Source organism: Lytechinus variegatus, chromosome 1 (assembly GCF_018143015.1).
Source record: "Lytechinus variegatus isolate NC3 chromosome 1, Lvar_3.0, whole genome shotgun sequence".
NCBI lineage: Eukaryota > Metazoa > Echinodermata > Echinoidea > Temnopleuroida > Toxopneustidae > Lytechinus > Lytechinus variegatus.
In genome coordinates, this window is record NC_054740.1 from 29,544,454 (window position 1) to 29,565,217 (window position 20,764).

General features: G+C 36.3%; 1 protein-coding gene across 1 annotated transcript in view; it reads right to left on the bottom strand.

The window, feature by feature from the left end:
* Window positions 1-1,296: 1,296 nt before the first annotated feature.
* Window positions 1,297-20,764, bottom strand: part of LOC121410734 — a 30,819-nt gene continuing 11,351 nt past the window's right edge. The window contains exons 2-14 of the mRNA XM_041603010.1: window positions 17,796-17,916; window positions 17,008-17,178; window positions 16,318-16,452; window positions 15,593-15,751; window positions 14,972-15,169; window positions 12,929-12,994; window positions 10,750-11,136; window positions 10,053-10,267; window positions 7,225-7,654; window positions 6,465-6,728; window positions 5,896-6,098; window positions 3,393-3,524; window positions 1,297-3,071 (exon numbers count right to left, since the gene is read on the bottom strand). Of these exons, the coding sequence (XP_041458944.1) occupies window positions 2,931-3,071; window positions 3,393-3,524; window positions 5,896-6,098; window positions 6,465-6,728; window positions 7,225-7,654; window positions 10,053-10,267; window positions 10,750-11,136; window positions 12,929-12,994; window positions 14,972-15,169; window positions 15,593-15,751; window positions 16,318-16,452; window positions 17,008-17,178; window positions 17,796-17,916 (2,622 nt within the window). The 3' untranslated portion in view covers window positions 1,297-2,930. The remainder of the gene's footprint in view (window positions 3,072-3,392; window positions 3,525-5,895; window positions 6,099-6,464; window positions 6,729-7,224; window positions 7,655-10,052; window positions 10,268-10,749; window positions 11,137-12,928; window positions 12,995-14,971; window positions 15,170-15,592; window positions 15,752-16,317; window positions 16,453-17,007; window positions 17,179-17,795; window positions 17,917-20,764) is intronic.

The window sequence follows — 20,764 nt, forward strand, 5'->3', positions numbered from 1 at the left end:
TATGAAAGCCTAATCTTCCTGTTCCAATTTTCACCTCTTATTTTATTTTTTGGGTGGAAAGAGCTTCTTAAAACATTTTTTGCAAGCTCACGGTGTTTGCATGGTGAAGGCATGCTTTCATTTATTAATCATCAATAAATATACATACTCTTTTGGTTTAATTTTACACAAGTACATGTAAATGTATGACAATGAATTACACAGAAAATACAATATCAGGGCCACACAACATAAAGCTTAGCAATCGACTGTGGGTATGAAACCTACAAATGATTTTATTATTTCTTGTGTTCAATCAATTATTAAATCTTCCCCATAATCAATCACTTTCATTTATGTTACAGGTCTCTGATCATATATATGTAGTTGAGAATTGTAAATGCAAATTCTGGGGAGCATTTCATCAACATTTTTGTCCGACATCTTGTCTGACGTCTTGTCAGATCTGACAACTTTCCCTGTATTTGATTGGCTGAGATACACTTTTCCCATGGTAACTGTCAGATAAAACAGGACTTGTCAGATGCAATGTCTGACATGAAATGCTCCCCAGCATTGAAATCAAATCTCAATATCAGTATCTTTAATATTATTATTGAAATTAACAACCCTATCTAGGCCGGGATATTTTGGGAGTTCCTATGGGGGGGGGGGCCTCCCAGGCCTCCCCCTAAGATCTCGGTCGTTGACCGCGCAATCGCGCCGAAAATTGGCACGCGGGTTGTCTGGGACATAATCTACAAGATTGTATAGTAATTTATTTCATGCGAATCGCTATTAAGTGATTATGCTAATTTATGCGTAATTAGTATGCAAAATCATACTTTTTCCTCTAACTCCCTAAATAAAGCTCCAAATGTACTAATTTTTGGTATAGAAACTCTTTGTGGTGTCCTTAGCAAGAGTACATGAAAAAATTGTGATATCAAATCATTTTCTTATGTATTATATTGTTTTTTGCATTATGTATTTCTTTGTTTTTCTGACCTTTTGTTTTTCATTGTTTTTTCAATGAAATTTGTTGGGGACTCTTCTGTGATCATAAAAATCATAAAATTAATACATTTAGACTGGCAAAACTAAAAATAATCTTACATTTATGAATTTTGGTTGAAAACACAATTTGCATTGACTTTGTACACGAAATCACGTTTTGAGCAATTTTCGGTCTGACATGCACTTACATAATGTTGCGTAATTTCGGAACCACATACCCGGGTGACGCAAAATTGGTCTCAAAAGTTGCGCAAGACTTGAAAGTAAAAACTCAGCGAGCGGCATGGTCAAAAAATTTCGCACGGCGAAAATATCGCGCGATTTGTTGCGGGGAGGCCTCCGAGGCCCCCCCCCCCGGCCAAGATAGGGTTAAAGCTAAGCCTTCTTATAAACTTGCATTCTGGATAAAGTTTCTTTGCTTCATATTCATCCCCAATATTTCTGACTGTTTTGATGGGACAAATTAATATGAACATATATTTGGCAAAATTATGCATAAAAATTTATTGATAAAATATACATTTTTTTTATACACAATCTGAACATTTGTTAGGCTGTTAATAGTATGTACAATGCATCCCAGAAAGAAAGTTAACCTGTTTGCAGGGAACATATCACAATCACCAAGAATGTGATGATTTGTGGATTCAAAACTTATCACCAGATCTAAAAGATTAATTGATATATCCCTTTTGTGCATTTGAGACTATTGAATACTCTGGTCAATTAAATATGAGGCCTGTCAGCAAAGTTTTGAGCAAGAAATACATGTGTAATTTTTATTCAGAGATTTAGTGAACAAAAGATTACACAAATATATTGAGACGGTATAGTGGAAATATTTCATCCGAGGTTGATACGGCAATTACTATAATTTTTTCCCTTTTCGCCCCAAGGGAATTAGTAACTTTGCCAGACCAACTAGGATGAAAACTTCCCCTAGACTTTCGAAAGAAAGTCCTGGTATATTTGTTTTATATCCCTTCCATATCAAAGTATAAAAAAAGATATTGGTAAACTAGTCCTAATTGACCCATCTCCATAGTCTTGACTAGGCTCTAATTTATGCAAAATTGGCTTAACATTCTAAGCTAGCCGGTTCCTGAATAGACTGCACATGGCTACCGCCGGCTCCCAAGCATCACCCAGGTTGGTTTGGTGTTGAGCAGCGGTACTGTGATAGATTGATCTTCTAATAATTCCAACTAACCTGGCTGAACTTTAATCAAGCAGCCAAAATTTTTGATGATCGAATGATTGATGGCCATCATTATTTTTCAGATTTTCAGCATATAAAATTCAGTATAATCAAGCAAGAAATGATTTCACATTGACATTTTGTTATCAGAGAGTTAGTGATTCAGCTAGTATATTGTATTTTTACCTTGGCCGAGTGCCCTGCAGTCAGCGGACCCATGATAAAGTATCTGCGCGGTTGCATCACTATACTTGCCCGGGGAGGCAACCCATTATGCGCTGTGCCGGAGTGATTGCGTGGTCTTTAGTCGACGCTAAATAGTAAAAAACTATTCTAGTCTGACGTCATGAACTTTTTTTTATCTCCAATGAATTTAATTTTCCTGGTGAAATTATGATTAGCCATGTGAAGGGCTCTCTATCAAACAAACAGCAAGAAATTTTCAGTAAGGGATGTAAAACAACATAAAGTGATGCTCATGAGCCATATCTCTCTTCTACAAGAAGGTGATATCCTAAAAATTGTTGACCAATAATCCTGTTCAGCTTGAGACTGAAATTGAATGTTCGAAGGCTGAAATATGCATCATCCTTTTACGTCATATTAAAGAAAAATGGAACTTGACATTGATCTCTTCAATCTTCTAGACGAAGCAGTTCAAATCTCAGTTTTTCTGGAATGCACTGTAATACTGTATATTGAAATGCATATTTCTCTGAAATGGAATCCTTCTTGACTAGTCTGCACATCCATACACTTCAAGTTTCAATGCTGGGAAGTCTGTGTATGATTTGACGTAGATGTAAATAAATCTGGCCATCAAGAAATCACCAAGATCATGCTCCGTTACTGAACTAAAGTCAGACATTTCAAACACCTGTGTGCAAAATAATGAATCAAGCGTTAAAAACAGGAAGTGATACAACATTTCCAAGTCAATTAAGTCATCCCCAGTCCTGAAGTTTCCAAGGTATACCAACAATTGAGGATAAAAATAATGTTAAGTAAGATACCATGATACCACAGACAGACAAATTATCCACTTAAAACTGATGAGGCTCTCGGTCTAATTAAGTAGGATTTTCACTGGAGATGTAAATTTTTTGTAAACGATGCTAATGTCGGAAAATAGCAAAGCCCAAATTAAGGGAATTTTTTCTTCTATTCCCCTAATGACTGATAAAGTATTCAGACTTACCACTGCTTCTGTACTACCAGGCTGTGTGAGGACCTCTAGATCATGATCAGCTCTTAGACGGTATCCAAGGCTAAAAGATGAGACCCCCGTCCAGGTGTCTGCTTTGCTCATGTATAGACCCTTGGTTTCCAGCTGGTAATGAGAAGTGATCAGGTCAATCATTGATTAAGTCTTTCAGAAAATGTCTCCTTTTCAGGAACTCAGAGTAAATTTAAATTAGGTTAGGTGTCCAAGATGGTGATTGATTTCACATATTACATAGGTTATGTGTGGATCCTAATCAGTGATATGTCAATACGCCATCATGTGACCATACATGTAGCTGCAAGGATCCCATTTGTTATATTCTATGTTTTTACGTCACCTCAGTGAATATAACTGTGTTTTATTGTAAACTGTGGCATTATATTCACTAAGGTGACATCTCTCGCTGTTTACAAGTTGAGTAGTTTATTTGATGTATGTGATAGTGTTTACGCATCAATTGCATGAAGAGTGCACATGCTGTATATTTCAAAAATTTGTCTATTAGGACGTGGATGGATCAGAGCTGCAGCAAGAATTTCGCTTAAAGATAAATCCCAGTTTTGGTAACGATCTTAAAATGACTTTTTACAGAATCTAATATAGTGACCACCTAAGTGTCTGTTTGTATGAATGAAAAATATGTGCCAAAGGATTCTGGGAGAAATTGTGTTATTGCTGAGAAATGAGCAAAATAAGCGCGGATTCAGTCACTTCCGTCGGGTCTTTATTCCAGCAATAATGATATACACTGTCCCATGTGTGCCTATCTGTGTTGATGATCTTCAGTGTGAATGTTTTTCAACCTAGATTTCAAGATTTCACAAAGTTCAGTTTATGTAACTGTACTAGATCTAGATCCTTGATGATATTCTGACAATTACATGTAAGCCTGGTTTTACAGACTTTCTCACGAAATCAGTGTTTACTGCAACTACTGGCATTTCTCTTTGACCATATAGCCAAATGACGATTGCAATCTCTAATTGGGAATCTACACAGACTATATAACAGATATTGCCTTGTCCATCTTTTAATGAATATCATTTCAACTCCCCTCTGAAGCTATATTTTTTCCCCAGCGCTGCACTTCGGGTAAATTATATTCCCTTGGGGAAAATGAAATAATATGTTTAAAGTCTAGGTAGGTAATATATAATATTATAAAACGGGTTCAAGGATGTAGCCAATGGTGAGTGCGTATTCAAGTCACGTGTTCATGCTTTAATTATGCGCAACCTTCCAGTCGTGCATTTTTCGTGCAGCACTGTGCATTTTTTGTGCAACACCGTGCAATTTTTGTGCAGCATTAGTTCCAGTAGCACGTAAAAACTGATAAGCGTTCAGTAAAAGAGACTGGCTAGGATTTTGATGCGCTTACTTAGGCGCGCATAGTAGAAACGCCTGTGATGTCATAATTGACAGTCTTGTGATCTCTTCGTCTGTGCGATCGTACACAAGTTGGAGGGATTTGAACAAGATTTCCATGAAAAAATCATTTTGCCGACCCGTTTTATAAAACAATTAATGCACATTTTAAGATTCGTGATGTTAGTGACGATGCGAGCAACTCTCGGGCATTCACAATATTATGCAAAAGCACTCGGCGCAAGTGCCTCTTGCTTTCGCATAATTGTAAATACCCTCGAGTGTGCTGCATCGTCATAACACACTCATAAATGTGCATTAATTGTATACTATTTGGATGAGCACAATGCAGTTATATTGTATTACATTCTCTTCAATATAGTCGATGCTTTCATTTCCTTACTATCAATTGATTCTAAGTCTTCTGATTGAAGAGATTCTTCTTGTATTGAAACTAATAACTCTGCAGAAACTTTGTTTTTTTTTTATTATTGTGAAGTCAGAATAATACCATTTTCATTACACTGGTCCTCCAATCATTACCCTAGTATGAATATTGATTTCTAGCATTACATTACACAACAGATCTTCCAATCATTACTATTGTATGAATATTGGTTTCTGGGTCCTGCAGCATAACAGAAACAATTGTCTAGGAATTATTTGCAATGTTATTACATTATTGATTTAATTTGTAAGCCTTCAACATCCACGTGTTAAATTACAATGTAACTGGGCCCTGGGCCACTGCAATCTTGTATGTTCTGAATTGAGATTCATTCCAAAATGAAAGCATGCCTTTTGAATCACAGACCTGATCATAAGTAAAACCATAAAACCATTAACCAAGGTCTTCCATGGAGCAAAAAAATGCCATGTGAAGCTTCTATCCAATCTCAAAGAGAAGATGGGTGTGGCAGGCATGTTGTTTCCCTCTGTCACCTGATTATTTTATATTTTTAGAGGTAAGACATTGTGTAACACCAGCAGTGATACTGTTTGATTTAAATCATTAACTACTAAAACATGCAGTTCCTACAGATCTTTGTATAGGCAGTATTAGGCACCACGCATTCCCAGAACTCAACAGATTAATTACACCTTCACATACCTTTGAGATCGTCCTTGGTCTTCCGAGGTCAATGTCAACTTGAAAGTCAAGCTGTTCTCCTTCATTGGTGAAGTTTCCCAAGTCTACGGAAGGCGTATCGCCCAGGGCATAGAACCATAGCCCATAGTCATCGGAATCATCATTGTTATGCATGAGTGTTCCTGTCATCATTGTTGTATTGACTTCAAAGGGTAGCGCACACCCTAGATGTGGTAAGAATCCAAGATTGTACCAAAAAACAACTATTTATACTGCCATAGATGAAATCTTGATTTAGTTGATTATGTTATTATTTTACAGTAATTATCTCTCTGATCTTGTGAACTTGTTTAACTATGTCTGAATAAATTGAAAATGATTAAATATATAATAAATAATTTCCCATTTTCTTTTCATCAGCATTGGGGGAATGGGGCCTCATCTTGTTTACAATGAATTAGTGAAAGAAAAACAGTGATAAAGGACTTTTTATTTTACAGCTACAAGGAGTAGGGGAAAATTTATAGTTGCACAGATCTAAAAAAAGAAATGAAATCCTATTAGTGCAAATCATGCATTGAGTGGCATACCTGAGAAATACACGGCCTGTTTGCTGATGCCACCACATGGTTCATTATTCTGACCGCATGTCTGTGCACACTGATCAATTGAGGTCTCCTGATTGGCCATGCTGTTCCCGCAAGCGCACTCTCCGATGTCATTTTGCAGACCCGTGTAGCGGTACCCAGCGTCACGGCAAGAGGCGATACAGGTGGCAAAGTCCAAAGCGAGGGGAGTTGACTTGACCTCGCTAACATCACTGTTGTCATAGCAACCAATTGCCTTGTCTTTCTCTGTAATATAAGCAAATATTAGCACAAAAAGTGGGTCCACATTTTGTGCTCTGTGATGAGACAAAATTGTCATAACAATTATTTGAGGATAGAAAAATAACCTGGTACCATTTTAATTGCATTAGTATAGTTTGTTTGATCCTAAAAAATTCAATTTAATAATTGTTTTGCTCCATGCAAGTTTGCAACTGTTGATTTTTTATTACCAAAGCTGAAGGCAGACTTTAAATTGCTCTGTTATGGTTATGTGTAGAAAACTCAGTCTACATCTAACTTAGATTTAATATAGGGCTTTAGCGCATTTTTCAATCATAGATTCAATTTAAATTAAGTCTAACTATATACAAGTAGTGTATTGATTCCCTAAATAGTGTGTAAATAGTCCCTTCTAGTCAAAATCAAAAGATTTTAAAACATGCCTGTTCTGGTGGATTTATATTATTCATGCATAGCCAGGATTCTGAGGAAAGAAAGTATAGAAAATCAAGGACTTTACCCTTGGGGCATTTCAGCCTGATCTTGTAATCCTCACAAGCATTTTCTTGTGGTACGAGTTTCCATGACAACACCACTATAGAATCATTCATCGTCTGAGTCTCTACCAAATCTACGGTTGCATTCCCACACTGCACTGTGGTATTGAGGTACAGCGGCATGTTGGCAGTGGTGCTCATAGCCATAGTGAAGGTGCCAGCAGCACCCATTGTGGCAGTACTTGCTAGCCCACCAGTGGTGCCTGGGAAGGGTGTAGTGGTTGGTTCAGATGTAGGTCTCTCTGTGTAAGGCTCGAGGTAGACTAGGCTCCCGTTGGCAGCAACGCCGTAAAGCGAGCAGCCATATTGCTGTATCTGGGTGGTGACGTTGATGTCGTAGACATCATAGTTAGTAATGTTGATTGTCACATTGAAATAGATGGTCTGATCCTCCTGATAAAATTAAGAAAATAGGACAAGGGAGATGTTTTAATTTCAAAGAAAGTTACTTGGAAAATTCCAGTATCATATAATGTACCTTCCCAACATGGACTATTACCCCAGATACAGTTTCCACATGTATAGACGTTCTCCTAGAATACCTCGCTCCTAGAATAGAGCTCTCTGGAGGGCGAGTCAGACTCAGAGAACACATATTGAAGCCTCAGCATCTCCCAATAAATCTTACCAGCTTTCGGGGGGGGTATTATCCTTAAACCACATTTATAACATTCAGTTCTTGTATGGGCATATTGCATACCATTTCACATCTTTATTTGCTTCCAAAAGAACTTGGATATTGTTATCGTGGCTTTAGCATGGAAAGCCTTTCAAAGAGCACAAACTTTATGTAGATAGATATAAATCAAGTGCACTCTTCTTTTGGCCAGTATCATGAATACGAAATTAGAAGAAACATGCAATTCTCGCCAGTACTAGCTATTTCTACTTTCTATTTCATCATATTTAATGGGCCCATAATAATTTGGACTCTTTGCCTAATCAGTCTTTCCCTTTGAATAAAGCAACGATTCTACAGAAAGCTTGGACAGCATTGCATGGAGCCTGTAACATAGAGCTTAGTTGTTGATTATGACGCTGATTTTCAAAGTTGATCATTCACAATAATCAATGCAATCAATCACAGAAATCAGTCACATGATCAATTGCTAAGCTATTCATTACAGGCCCTGGAATCACTCAATCACTTCTTACCAAGAGAATGCAAGGTTTTCATCTTACAGTCTCCAAACATCAAACAGATATATTTCCAAGGAGCAAAGAGACTACCATATGTCTCCAAATGCTCCTGTGTTCTGATTCACATGATTGTCATAATTTCTACTCAAATTCAAAATATTTTCATTTGTTTAATCAATAGCATTTATCAAGACTACACATTTCGGTCTATCATCTCTTTGAGAATCTACCCATTGTGTTTTATAAACCTCTCTTTAAGAATGTCAAATAATCCGTTCCGCTGATTGGTCAAATGTGGGGTCATGTAATCCAACATGCCTGCAATTACAACAAACTTCGGTGGTAACCAAGGGCAAAGGGCATAGTTAACAAGATTTCTGCCCCCTGATATGCCCCTTAACGATGGCCATTGTTGAATTTGGCTGAGATCCCAGTTTAAATTGCATGTAAAATGCTGCTTTCTGCGGTGATTGCGGCTACCATACATGTAAATGTCTGTGATTAAATCAACAATTCTAGGCAACTTGCCAGAGCTACCAAATCTCACGCATTATGCGTGAGACTCAAGCATTTTGGACTCTTGTTCAGCCCCTCAAATATCTATCTCATGCAACTAGCACAGCCTATCCCCATATACATTGTACACAATGTCTGTGATCTCACTCAGATTCACAGAAAATCTCACGCATAGCTGGTCTTTGAACTTGGCATCTCTGACTTGCGCATTTACGCGCTTATTGCACAAGCGTGCACAACGTATATGACATATCGATGGAGCGATACTGGTTTGCGACTCTGGCTTGCTCAAGGATAAAGAGATTATTGGAAAGAATCTAAAGGGAACTAATCATGGAATCTTTAACGGATTGATCAATTCAAGCCTTGTTTTTTTAAAGCTAATACTAGATTCTAGCCAAAGCCCAAACTCACCTTTTGCGTGCTAATCTAAATAAACTCGCAAAAGGTGAGTTTGGGCTTTGGCTAGAATCGAGTATTACTAGGGCCTAGATCTAGGCCCAATTAAAGTTATATATAACTTAATGGCCTAACTAATGTTAGAATCAATGTCAGGGGATGCTATTTAATTTAGGCCTAGAGTAGATTTAGATCTATATATAAATTTAGGCCTAAATTGTTTAAGATCTAATGTTTCCCATTCCTAAGGATCTGACGTAGATGAAGATATAGGTGTAGATCTAGATCTAACGATATAGATCTACGAATGTTATTTTGGATAGTTAGACTAATTTTATTTCATGAACTGCTTAATGATTCAACTTGAGACCTAGCTGTTAACTTTTAGATCTATCATCTAGTCTGATTAAGTAGATGTAAATGTCATCTCAGATGTCTAATGTAGATCTAGGTCTAAGTTAGATCTATTTTGGAGAAGTTTGGTAGGCTTATTAATTCTGTTCATAAAATATGGACTACTTTGATATTCGAGACATGGTTGTTTCTTACGGCTCGCGGGTACCGCACCGGCCAGATCATGCCCTCGGGCATAGTCACGCTGCAGTACCCTTGAGCCTCTAGAAACAACCATGCCTCTCATAGCAGTCCAAATATCTATAATATTGACCTCCTGAGGGGATAGTCTCCCTCTAAAGATATGTCTAGTACATATATATCTGTATCTCAGTCCCAATACCTTTGTACAATTAATCCCTCCTTGTAACGTGCATGGTACAGCCAGAACGTCATCTGTTTCATCATAGCGTAGATCATTAGTGGTCTTACACTGGATATCAACAGGGTTGTCACACACCCATGGTTTCGCTGCTCGAAAATCATCAGGCGTCTCTATATCAGAGCCATCCCCAGAGGGAGAGTCCCCACTGTACCAGTCAGTCCATGTTGTAGTTTCTGGGGGGGGGGGGTTATTGAAATATGAGAAAACAAATATTTGAACAATATATTTTTATTAGTAATAGTGACATCTACTTCCAATAGGGTTTCAGTTCTGTTTTCAATATCATTTACTTTTTTCCCCTTTGAATTGAGAACTGATGCACCTTTCAGGTATGGGGAGAGGCTGATTTATTTATTCAGTTTGTTTATTATTTATTCATTTCCTGTCAAAGCTGGAGGTCATATAAATAAACAGTATAATACTTTTAATGGTAAAAACAAGTTCTGAACGAAACTAAGGAGAAAGGTTAATGTCAACACAGTACAATATTTGAGTATGAATTGATGAGGTGAGAAAGAGAGAGAGAAAGAAAGGGGCAGAGGGTTAGAGAGTGAGAAGTCCTGATGAAAAAGGGACTGTTATTGGAGGAGTTTATACATCTACAATATGATCAATAATATCCAACATTGATTTCATGGCTTGCATAGTTCCTTACCAAAGAGCTTGTTCTGATAAACTGACACATATCCCTCGCCACCGCACATCAACCCACCACCGTAGTCATTGCCCCCCTCACACTCGATATCGCAGTTTGCCTCGTCATCGTACTCAACATCAAGTGCAGCCATTGAGTTATGACAGATACAGTGTGTTCCGTTGTAAAGAGAGGCGTACATAAAGCCGAGGACATCGCATTCACCCATGCATTCATTGACGGTTATGCCAGGGTATGGAATGACGGTTGTAACATAGGGTGTGGTTACACTGTCAGTGGTGGTTGGTGCAGCTGTAGTCGTTGGGGCATTTGTAGTTGGTGGTTCTGTGGTACCTGGTTGTTGTGGGCTTCCCGCAACAGTTCCACTTCCTGCAGCTCCTGTCATACCTGGAACATGAATACGGCCAATATCATCAATTAATTCTTTATTACATACTCTTTTCCTTTTCCTTTTGTTTTTTTTTGCACGAACACTCTTGTCGTTTTTTTTTTAATGATAACACCTTAAATACCCCAGTTCTTACTACATTTGGAATGATGTATCAAAGAGCTTCACAGATTGGATTTTTGTGCTGACAGTCTTTTTACACATTGTCTTCTCCCTGGGGACTGGAGACCCCGGTGGGGTCACTCAATGTGACTTGGGGACCGCATGACGGTTACCAAAATCGCGGGAAAAGGGGTCAATTTCACGGAACGTCCGCGGACAGAACACTCCTCGAAGTAGTGAAAATAGGGGTGCTCACCGTCCTTGATCTGATGGAAATAGGGGTCAGGAAAAAGGGGAGAACGATATAAAATCCGTCGCCGAGTCACAAGCCGCAGAGGGCGCGCGCATCATGCTCTGTATCTTTATATGGACAACGCTACATTTATTGTTACAAAGAATTATTCTACCGTTACTTTTCTTATTTTTCAAGAAAAATAAAGTTCTTTTGGATTATTGTATCAGTATGACTTGGCTCTTGGTCATCTTTAAGGACTGAGCACTCTTATAATTAGGGGTGTTTCAAGGTACCATTTTACCGCAATTTTGTCCTTGTTTTGCGTGAAAATAGGGGGGTAAATTTCACAAAATGTCCTTGAAATTGACTGCAATAGGGGGTCACTTGCATTTGTGGTAACGGTCATACGTGTCCCCCTCTGCAGCTGAGTGACCCCACCGGGCTGGAGACTATTCCAACATTCCAAACTTAAATGCTTAGCATAATACATTGGTAAGCTCATCCTGCTGGATACCCATTATCATCTGGGTGCAGAGTGACCATTGCATCCAATTCTAATATTTTGGGATACTCTGTATGTGTATTATTTCTCTATCTCCTTGATAGTGCAGATCTTCATTCCAACCCAATCTGTTTTTCTTTTTCAGTGTTAAAGAACATAGTTACAAGCTCATTGAGAAAGATATTAAAGGTGAATGTTAGTTTTGGTAACGATATCAAAATGAGTCCGTACAGAATCCAATGAAATGACCACCAAAGTGTCTGTTTGTATAAATAAAACGTATGTGCCAAAGGATTCTGGAAGAAATTGTGTAATTGCTGAGAAATCAGCAAATAAGCACAGGATTCGGGTAGAGCGTGGGGCCTGACATTCGAAGCAATAATTATACACTGTCCCACGTGCGCTTATCTGTGTTGGGGATCTTCAGTCTGAACATTATTCAGCGTAGATTTCAAGATTTCACGAAGTTCAGTTTATGTAACTGTACCAGATCTAGATCCTCGATGATATACTGACAATTAAGCCTTGTTTTACAGACTTTTTCATGAAATCAGTGTTTACTGCAACTACTGGAATTTCTCTTGAAAACAATGGTTGGTTGAGTGAGCACACATCAATATAAAGAGCAAGAAATGCTAATATCACTCTTAACTGCACAGTATAGTATTATGTTACATCTTCTTGTAATATTCAAAATGATACTGTCACCTTTAACGTCTATTCACTCATTCATGCATGACTTCACTCATGTTTTTACATAGAACTTATCTGTACGTGAAGGATCACTTTTAATTAGTGAATTTGCTTATATATTATGTAATTATTGATTTAATAATATCAAATAAGCATCTAGTAGCTCATTGTGATCCGTCAGGGAGGCCCCTTTAAGTTTAAAACAGTTCCATCGTACTAGGAAGAAGTTACGCTGTAAATGTGTGAGGTATATAATTACCCGAGGCTGAATTAGTGGTCCCAGCCCCAACTGCTCCGCTGACTGGTCCAATAGTTGTTCCATCCTCTTAAAAAGAGATGGATAAAACAAGTTATAAAAACAAAGTGATAAAGGAAGTTTAAATGCAATTTAAACTATTAAAAAATAAAAAAATTAAACAATAAATTTTGAAAATGAGAATACTTCCATTCATTATTTGGTTATATTACCTGTGTTCAATTCTATGTAGGGGAAGGCGGGGTAAGTTGAGCATAGGGGCAAGTTGAGCTACCAGCCCCAGGCCAATAATGAATGAGTCAGACATTGTGGTGGTGTCATGTATTGATGACCCATAGCATAACCCCTAACCCCACCACATTGTTTTCCACTTTGAAACAAAAAGTATTTTTTTTAGAGGGAAAAGTATGAATTTCAGCCAAACAAGAGTGTGAAATAGACAAGTGCTTTATTCACACACACATCTTTAAATATAGTAGAGACATGATAACAACATTGTTAGTCCAGGTATGGATCTTCATTCTTGTCATAGTCTTTTATATGATGGACGCATAATAAATGTGTGGATACAAAATTATCGCACTAAGTTCGGACTGGGGTAAGTTGAGCCAAACAGCATGGGGCAAGTTGAGCCATGGTAATTCTTATGGTAATGTATATTAAAAAACAAACAAACCATAAAAATCGATTGAAATGCAGGCTGAAAGGAGCAAATTTACATGACTGCTCTTTTCCTTTTAAAGGATGTTAGTATTTATAGAGAATTAGCAAGTGAAAAGACTTTAAACAAAAAATTGACATGCTGGTTCTCCCCCATACATTTTGTAGGCCTACGTAGTTTTTGTGGCTCAACTTACCCCAGACGGTGGCACAACTTACCCCATATATGGGGCAAGTTGAGCCATTTGACATCGGTTTTTTCAAAGGTCACGATGACTTTCAGTGTGGGGGTAGAAAGTTATATGTAGGTGAAAAACATTTCCCAAGAATCAAATTTAAAGGCAAGGTACTTATTTCTACAATAGTACTAGTAATATCAATTCTAACATGCAAAATGTAAAAAGTGTCACAACTTACCCCGCCTTCCCCTACTTATGTTTATATTCTTTCATTAGGTTTTGTATTCATTGATATTCATTAATTTATCTCTTTTTATATTGACATATCTATTATCTATCTATCTATCTATTTTTCTATCTTTCTATCTATCTATCTAATCTAATCTATTGATATATCTTTCTTTCTATCTCCCTATCTGTATGTTCATTTGTTTACATAAATTCAATTACATTTCACTTCCATCGACCTAGCCAGGTGTGTATATCTTGTGAATGGGTTCTTATGATTCACATGACCAATATTTTGAAGAAATAGTCATATCACGTTCACTCTATAGGACGTTGTAGGCTTAGATCAATGTGATGTATCTCAGATAAATGACAATCTACATTCTTTGAATATTGCTAAATTTTCAATTGTAATGTTATAATTATAATGATAAATATTCATATAGCGCTTTACACAAAAGTTTCAAAACGCTGTTATACAAAAACAAATTTCAAATAGAATTATATCACAGTGTATCCCAAAGAAAAGAAAACCAGAGTAACTGTTAATATTTTCAAAATACCCAAACGATGTATGGTCTTTCAATTGTATTATAAAATTCAACTTTTCTTCTTCAATTTGATACTAAATATGATATGAATAGTTTACGAACAGAGGAGCAAGAAAACTTTGAAAATTTAATGTCAAAATCAAGTTGCATGGAAAAATGGGTTGAGTTTTGTTCAGGACGTTTTGTTTTTACTCTGCATGGTGTGAACAATTACGAAAATATTTGGCCTCGAATCAAGAAGAGATAACATTCTTACGATTAATGTTAATTTCATAATGAAAACATACTTAAGTATTGAGGTATCTTACTCTAAACTTGGGTTTCCTTTATTTATGAGACACACTGAACATGTGATAGATGAAAGATGGGATGCATTAGTAATCCTATCCCCCCTCAACGATCATGATCGCTGATCATCCAATAATTACCTCCAGCAGTTGTGATCACATCATTTACAGTGGTTTTCTTGTTCAAAGTTGATCCCTCAGCCGGTTGTGTGGTCATTTCTTCACCAAGTGTGGTGACCTTCATGGTGGTGGTCATTGCCATCGTTGTAGGACCAGCAGGCTCAATGACCACCACACCGTTCTTTGGCCTTCCACGGTAGCATCCACGATAGCTGGATCCTGCAAAATGAAATAATATGAATAACACATCAGTAATATCAATGAATGAAACTGCAAATCAAAATTTGTAGTCTGGAGAATACTGCATTTAAAATCAATCCAATTCTGTTTTTCTTGAACAATGAGCATTCCTTTTCATTTCATTTTCCAAGCTGAAAGATTTGCAATGGTCAATTTCATTGTCTTTCAGAATCAAATTCACAAGTTTCATATGATTGATTACTTTGCTCATTTGAATTTATCATTTTGCAGAAAATCTGCCTGTCATGCCATGTTCAGCACCTAATGTATAATTTATAATGCAATCTAATTCTGTCATTTGGCAATGACAGAATCGATGTCATCAAAGAGCCTTTGTTTGCAACATGAACAAAGGCAACAAAATCTACAAGAATATTAGTTGTGAACTGAATAACCTCATACCTGTTGCATAGATAGAGACATGTCCTTCACCTCCGCATGTGTGATTAGAGCTTGCCGCTGATCCTGGGCAGGGTGTATCGCATTCCCATGTAGCACTGAAATCATCTGTGTGAGTTGTCATCATATTTCTTGCGCAATGACATTTACTTCCAGATATACCTGAAAGAATGGTGATTATGATAAGTAGGCCTATATGCACTATCATCTCAATGAATTAAAGAAATACTTGCATGACATTATCTGTGCCATGTTAAAATGTCAAAAGAAATCCTATCAACTGTATTCATTTATAAACCCACTCATCTCATTGTTGTAGTCCTACAATTTGGTCCTAATGTATCAAATTTACTATAATGGTGACGTTGGCATCTGATGCTAACTTGCATGGAATCCTTGATTATGATTGGCTACTGAGCATCGTTACCATGGTAACCACTGGGTGGCAAAGTTACCATAATAGTAACTAATTAGGCAACAAGACCCTGGAGATTAAGTGTAAATTTCATGTTACATAATTGCGATGAATTTGTATTGTACGCATGTGATATGCAAATTTTGGCTATTTTGGAAATTTTAATTTGAATGCAGCTTATCTATGATCATAAAGTTTTCTTATAACTGTCTGAAACTGGAGGATTTAGTTATTGTAGTCATTTTGCATAGCGCCAACCCTCATAAACCATTGTCAAGGCTGTGGAATGTTTGATCTCCTTGGTATTACTTACCAGCAAACCTGTAGCCGAATTCCTGACATGTCGCCATGCAACCTCCCAATGTCATCTGGTTATGATCATCGACCTCCACTGCATTGTAATCATTTTTGAAGTCCGAAGTCGAAATACAATTAATATGTGGGAAAACTGTATAGAAATATAAATATTATAGAATACAAATCATGATATATCAGGCTATAGGATCTAAACATAGAAAATCAACCCTATAAACATTTTATTGTGATGAAAATCTAGTTTAATAGAACATGTTGGAATATATTTGATGTGGAGCTCTATATGCCTGGCATTGTCTAGATTATTACGATTGCTATTATTAATATAATTACATATTTACATAATTATATTATAATTATCATTATTGATATTGTCATTTTTATTATCATCATCGTTTTTGTAATCACCACCAATTAATGCTATCATTATTATGTTTACATATTTATCTGTCTATCTAAATAACTTTTCAATCAAGCATCAAGTTATGCTGTTTTTATTGTTTATTCTGACACTTTATTTCTTACTTAATTAAAATTGGATTGACAGGTTGAATTTTTTTTTATTTCAAGATGATGGACACAGTGCACCCTTTATCTCTGAAGTCTTGATTAGATATACCCATGTCAATGCCAAGTACTATGAATATCCAATTAGATTTAAAACAAGAAATAACAGACACATCATTACCTGTACATGGGACACCACAATCTCTGACTCCGGTGTTGGGACCCTCACAGTCCTTTCCTCTAGCCACAACTCTTGGGTTGGTACAGTTTCTGTATCTAGTCTGATGACACGTGTCAGAACACTCGGAGTAATCACCCCATGGTGTAAACCCGCCATTTACAGGAGCCAGAGCTGCATTAAATAAGTTGCAAGTTTCATTCACTGGCCCTTATTATTGTTCATTTTTAATTTATTCCCACTCATCATATACAATAAATTTATGTGGAGCACTTTAAAGACTAGCTTTATTGAAAGAAAAAAAAGAAAGACAATGAACTTTGAGAATATAATCAATCAAAACAAAGATATGAGTGATTTGATGAGCTTATATGATATTAGATAAAAGCTGGAGGTTAATTTCAATAAACAGTATTTGAATATGTTGATATTGCTCTATCATTCTATGTTAAAAAGAAGGTGAATTGGCGATTAAAAAGACAATTTCATGCTGATTTAATATATTCTTGAGATTTTGATGTGTTGATGAGTAATAATTACTTTATTTGTTTTAGCTTAATGCTAGTAAAAGAGGCTACATCTTGGATATTTGTAGGTCCATGCTATAAAATTGCTAATCGAATGGGGGGGGGGGTGCCAATGAGAAGGAAAATTATAAATTATATCCTTGTAGAAGGATTGTAAAAACAGCATTATAATTGTTTCTTTTTATGAGTGTGATATCAACTGCATATCTTTTTTGTAATTATTTTTTTCTTTAAAGGGGGGGGGGAGAATAACGATGCACTCACCATCACAATAAGTGCCCATTAATCCTTCTGGGCACTCACAAGTAAATCCATTGGGTACACATTCCTCAATACATAGGTTTCCTTCGTTACATGGATCAGCAGCACATGGATGTTGTTCACCCTGGGGGGGGGGGGGGTCAATTCGATTAAGTCTCATTATTATGTCACAAATACCTTAACAGACTGCTAATTTTAAAATTACATACATGTAGCGATTGGAGATTCCAGATTTTTATCTTTCTTTTTGCTTGCCTGATGTTTTTAGACATTCACAATTTTGTTTATCTCATTTTCTCCTCTTCCATTTAACTTTGAGTTATTCAGGTAATCCAATATCTGTGATTAAGTGTGAAGTTAATGATTAACGTGCATGTTACCATGGCAATGATATGATAAAAGATTGGCTCGATCTTTATATAGCTGTATTGAAAAGGTGTAATTAACCGATTAGTGTTGCTTACAATGGCAATCCGTCTTGCATGCAGGAGATTTTATGTTCAATGACATTGTCAAACTATGTTTGTTATATTTGTGTCACCATAGTGTATTGTTATGCAGAAAAAATAAATATAATATTGGTATGGATAGCATAATAGGTCGTCGCTAAAACGTTTAGAGGAATAACCCTTTCTGTCAGAGGCCTATAATACAAAAATACAAACATTATTACTCATTCCCTCTCTCCAATTCGTTCTGATGGTTTGGGGGATTCAGTTCAATAAATTAACATTCTCAATAAAAATGAAAACTAGAATAAACATACATAAGATAAAGAAATAAAACTTTGTCACAACATACAAAAAAGGATATATTTATGAGAATAATTAGGGGCCAACAAAAAGAGCAAATAGCCTTTTAAAACGTTGATCCAGCATCTAAGACACACATAATATACTATAGTACACTCAAGAATCACTGAGTAAAATTTTACCCAATATTTGGTAGAAAAGGAACATGCATGTTTGTATTCCCAAAACAGACAACATAGATGGAAATTAAAAAAAATAAACACGTATACTTTACGTTGAACATATCATTTCATGAAAATTATCAAAATTAGGATGTAATACATAAAAACGTTTAAAAGGTTCCAGAGGTCAACAGATTATAAAAGAATGCTGATTATTATTCCAAAGACTAGGTCCAAGAAAGGAGAAGAAACTGACGTTTACACGCGTGGTAGATAAATGACAGTCAAACAAATTGCGGGTGTTGTGTTAATGGATCGAAATATTAGGCAAAACCTACGCATAATGGAATCTAGAAATGAGTGATTTGGAACAAAGAAACATGAATATTGCAATGTTGAATGTATTTATCAAAGTAAGTTAAAGATCGTGTTGGAGACGCCCCCCTAAAAAAATAATGAATCAATGAACAGATGAACATTTGTATTACATGTCAGCATTAATTCCAAATGTATGAAAGAATATTGAAATGTTTGAAAAACGGGGAGTTTCCGGAAACACTTTATTACAAGTACCTGAAGTCGACCATCTTAAAGCTATTACTGGCTACGTATTCCCCGGGGGACGTATTCAAATTGCAATCGATTTCTAAATCACAACTTATTTTTTGTGTAAATCAATATATATAAAGTTCGATTCTGATTGAGAAATGAAGAAGTATGCACAATTAAAGCACCGTATTTATGCTAAATGACATAAAAGAAGAGCTGGTCATGAGACCACGATTATGCGATTCCATGCTAATACAGGCGTGTAGCCAGGGGAAGGGCGGTAGGGGCTGCCACCCCCCCAAAAAAAAGTACCCAAAAAGGAAAAAAGAGAAATGGGAAAGAGAGAAAACTGAAAAGCGAAAGAAAAAAGGGGAAGGAGGGTGAAACTTTGTTTTTTTCCTTATTTTTTGTCAAATAAATGAAATTTAAACCAGACGTTCTTCTCTCTCTCTACATATTCCGCGCTCGGCGCGTGATAAATATCGAAACTGCCTTTCCCTTTTGTTTCCCACACTCCTTTTCTACTCTGTCTTCGTATTCCCTCCCCGGTTATTTCTTACCAGCAATTATAAAGTATTTAAAATATGAAAAGTATTTCTAAAGTGCATTGACACCATGGCCGTGCGCATATTTTTTTCCTGTGGGGGGGGGGGGGGCAGGAAGCTTAAACTTAAAAAAAAATCAAAAGCGATGGAGCGAAGCGACTTAGCTTGCCATTATAGGTTGCTTTTAGGTAGTTTTTGCATATAGTGGACGTGGTATCTCGGCATTATGATTATATTCGGGTACTAGAGACGAAAGAGACGTCTTCTTTTGATTTACTTTTGATGACACATAAAAAAAGTAGTTTAGCTTGTTAGTGTGTGAGGAATGGAGGCATGTCATTATGGTAGTAGATCATAAAGGGCCCCTTGTTCTATTTTCATAACTGAGAGGGCTATTTCCCTCTTGAATAAAATGACAAATAATAAAAATGAATCACCTCATCTTTTCTTTTTTTATGCTTTTTAAAACATTAGAATTACAACTGTTATTATTCTCACTTAATATACTATTTTCCCCCATTAGCGCCCACCTCCAAAAAAGTAGTCCAACTATCTACTCCCAGAATCTGAAAATATAGGATGCAGTAACTGATACATGTGTTAAAAAAAGTGAAATAATATTTCATATAGATCTCCGTGTATAAATATAATCAATCTTTTATCTTCTCTAAACGAGAATTTCAAAAGAATGGGGCGTGATAATCAGCTAAACCATTTGGTTCTCATTGAATAATGAGAAATATTCAAGTTCAATAGCATAGTTATTTGCCATTCGATTCTGATGAAATGTTCTTTTTTTTCTTTCTTGTGCTTAATAAATTTTACTACATGTATGTACAAAAAAAAATTATTTCAGGCAATCACTGTAAAAACTGTCTTAAAAATGTATTATACAACGCCAGCTGTTTACTATGATTATTATGAACTTTATAGTAGTTGTTAAATCAAGTGAATTTTAAGCGACA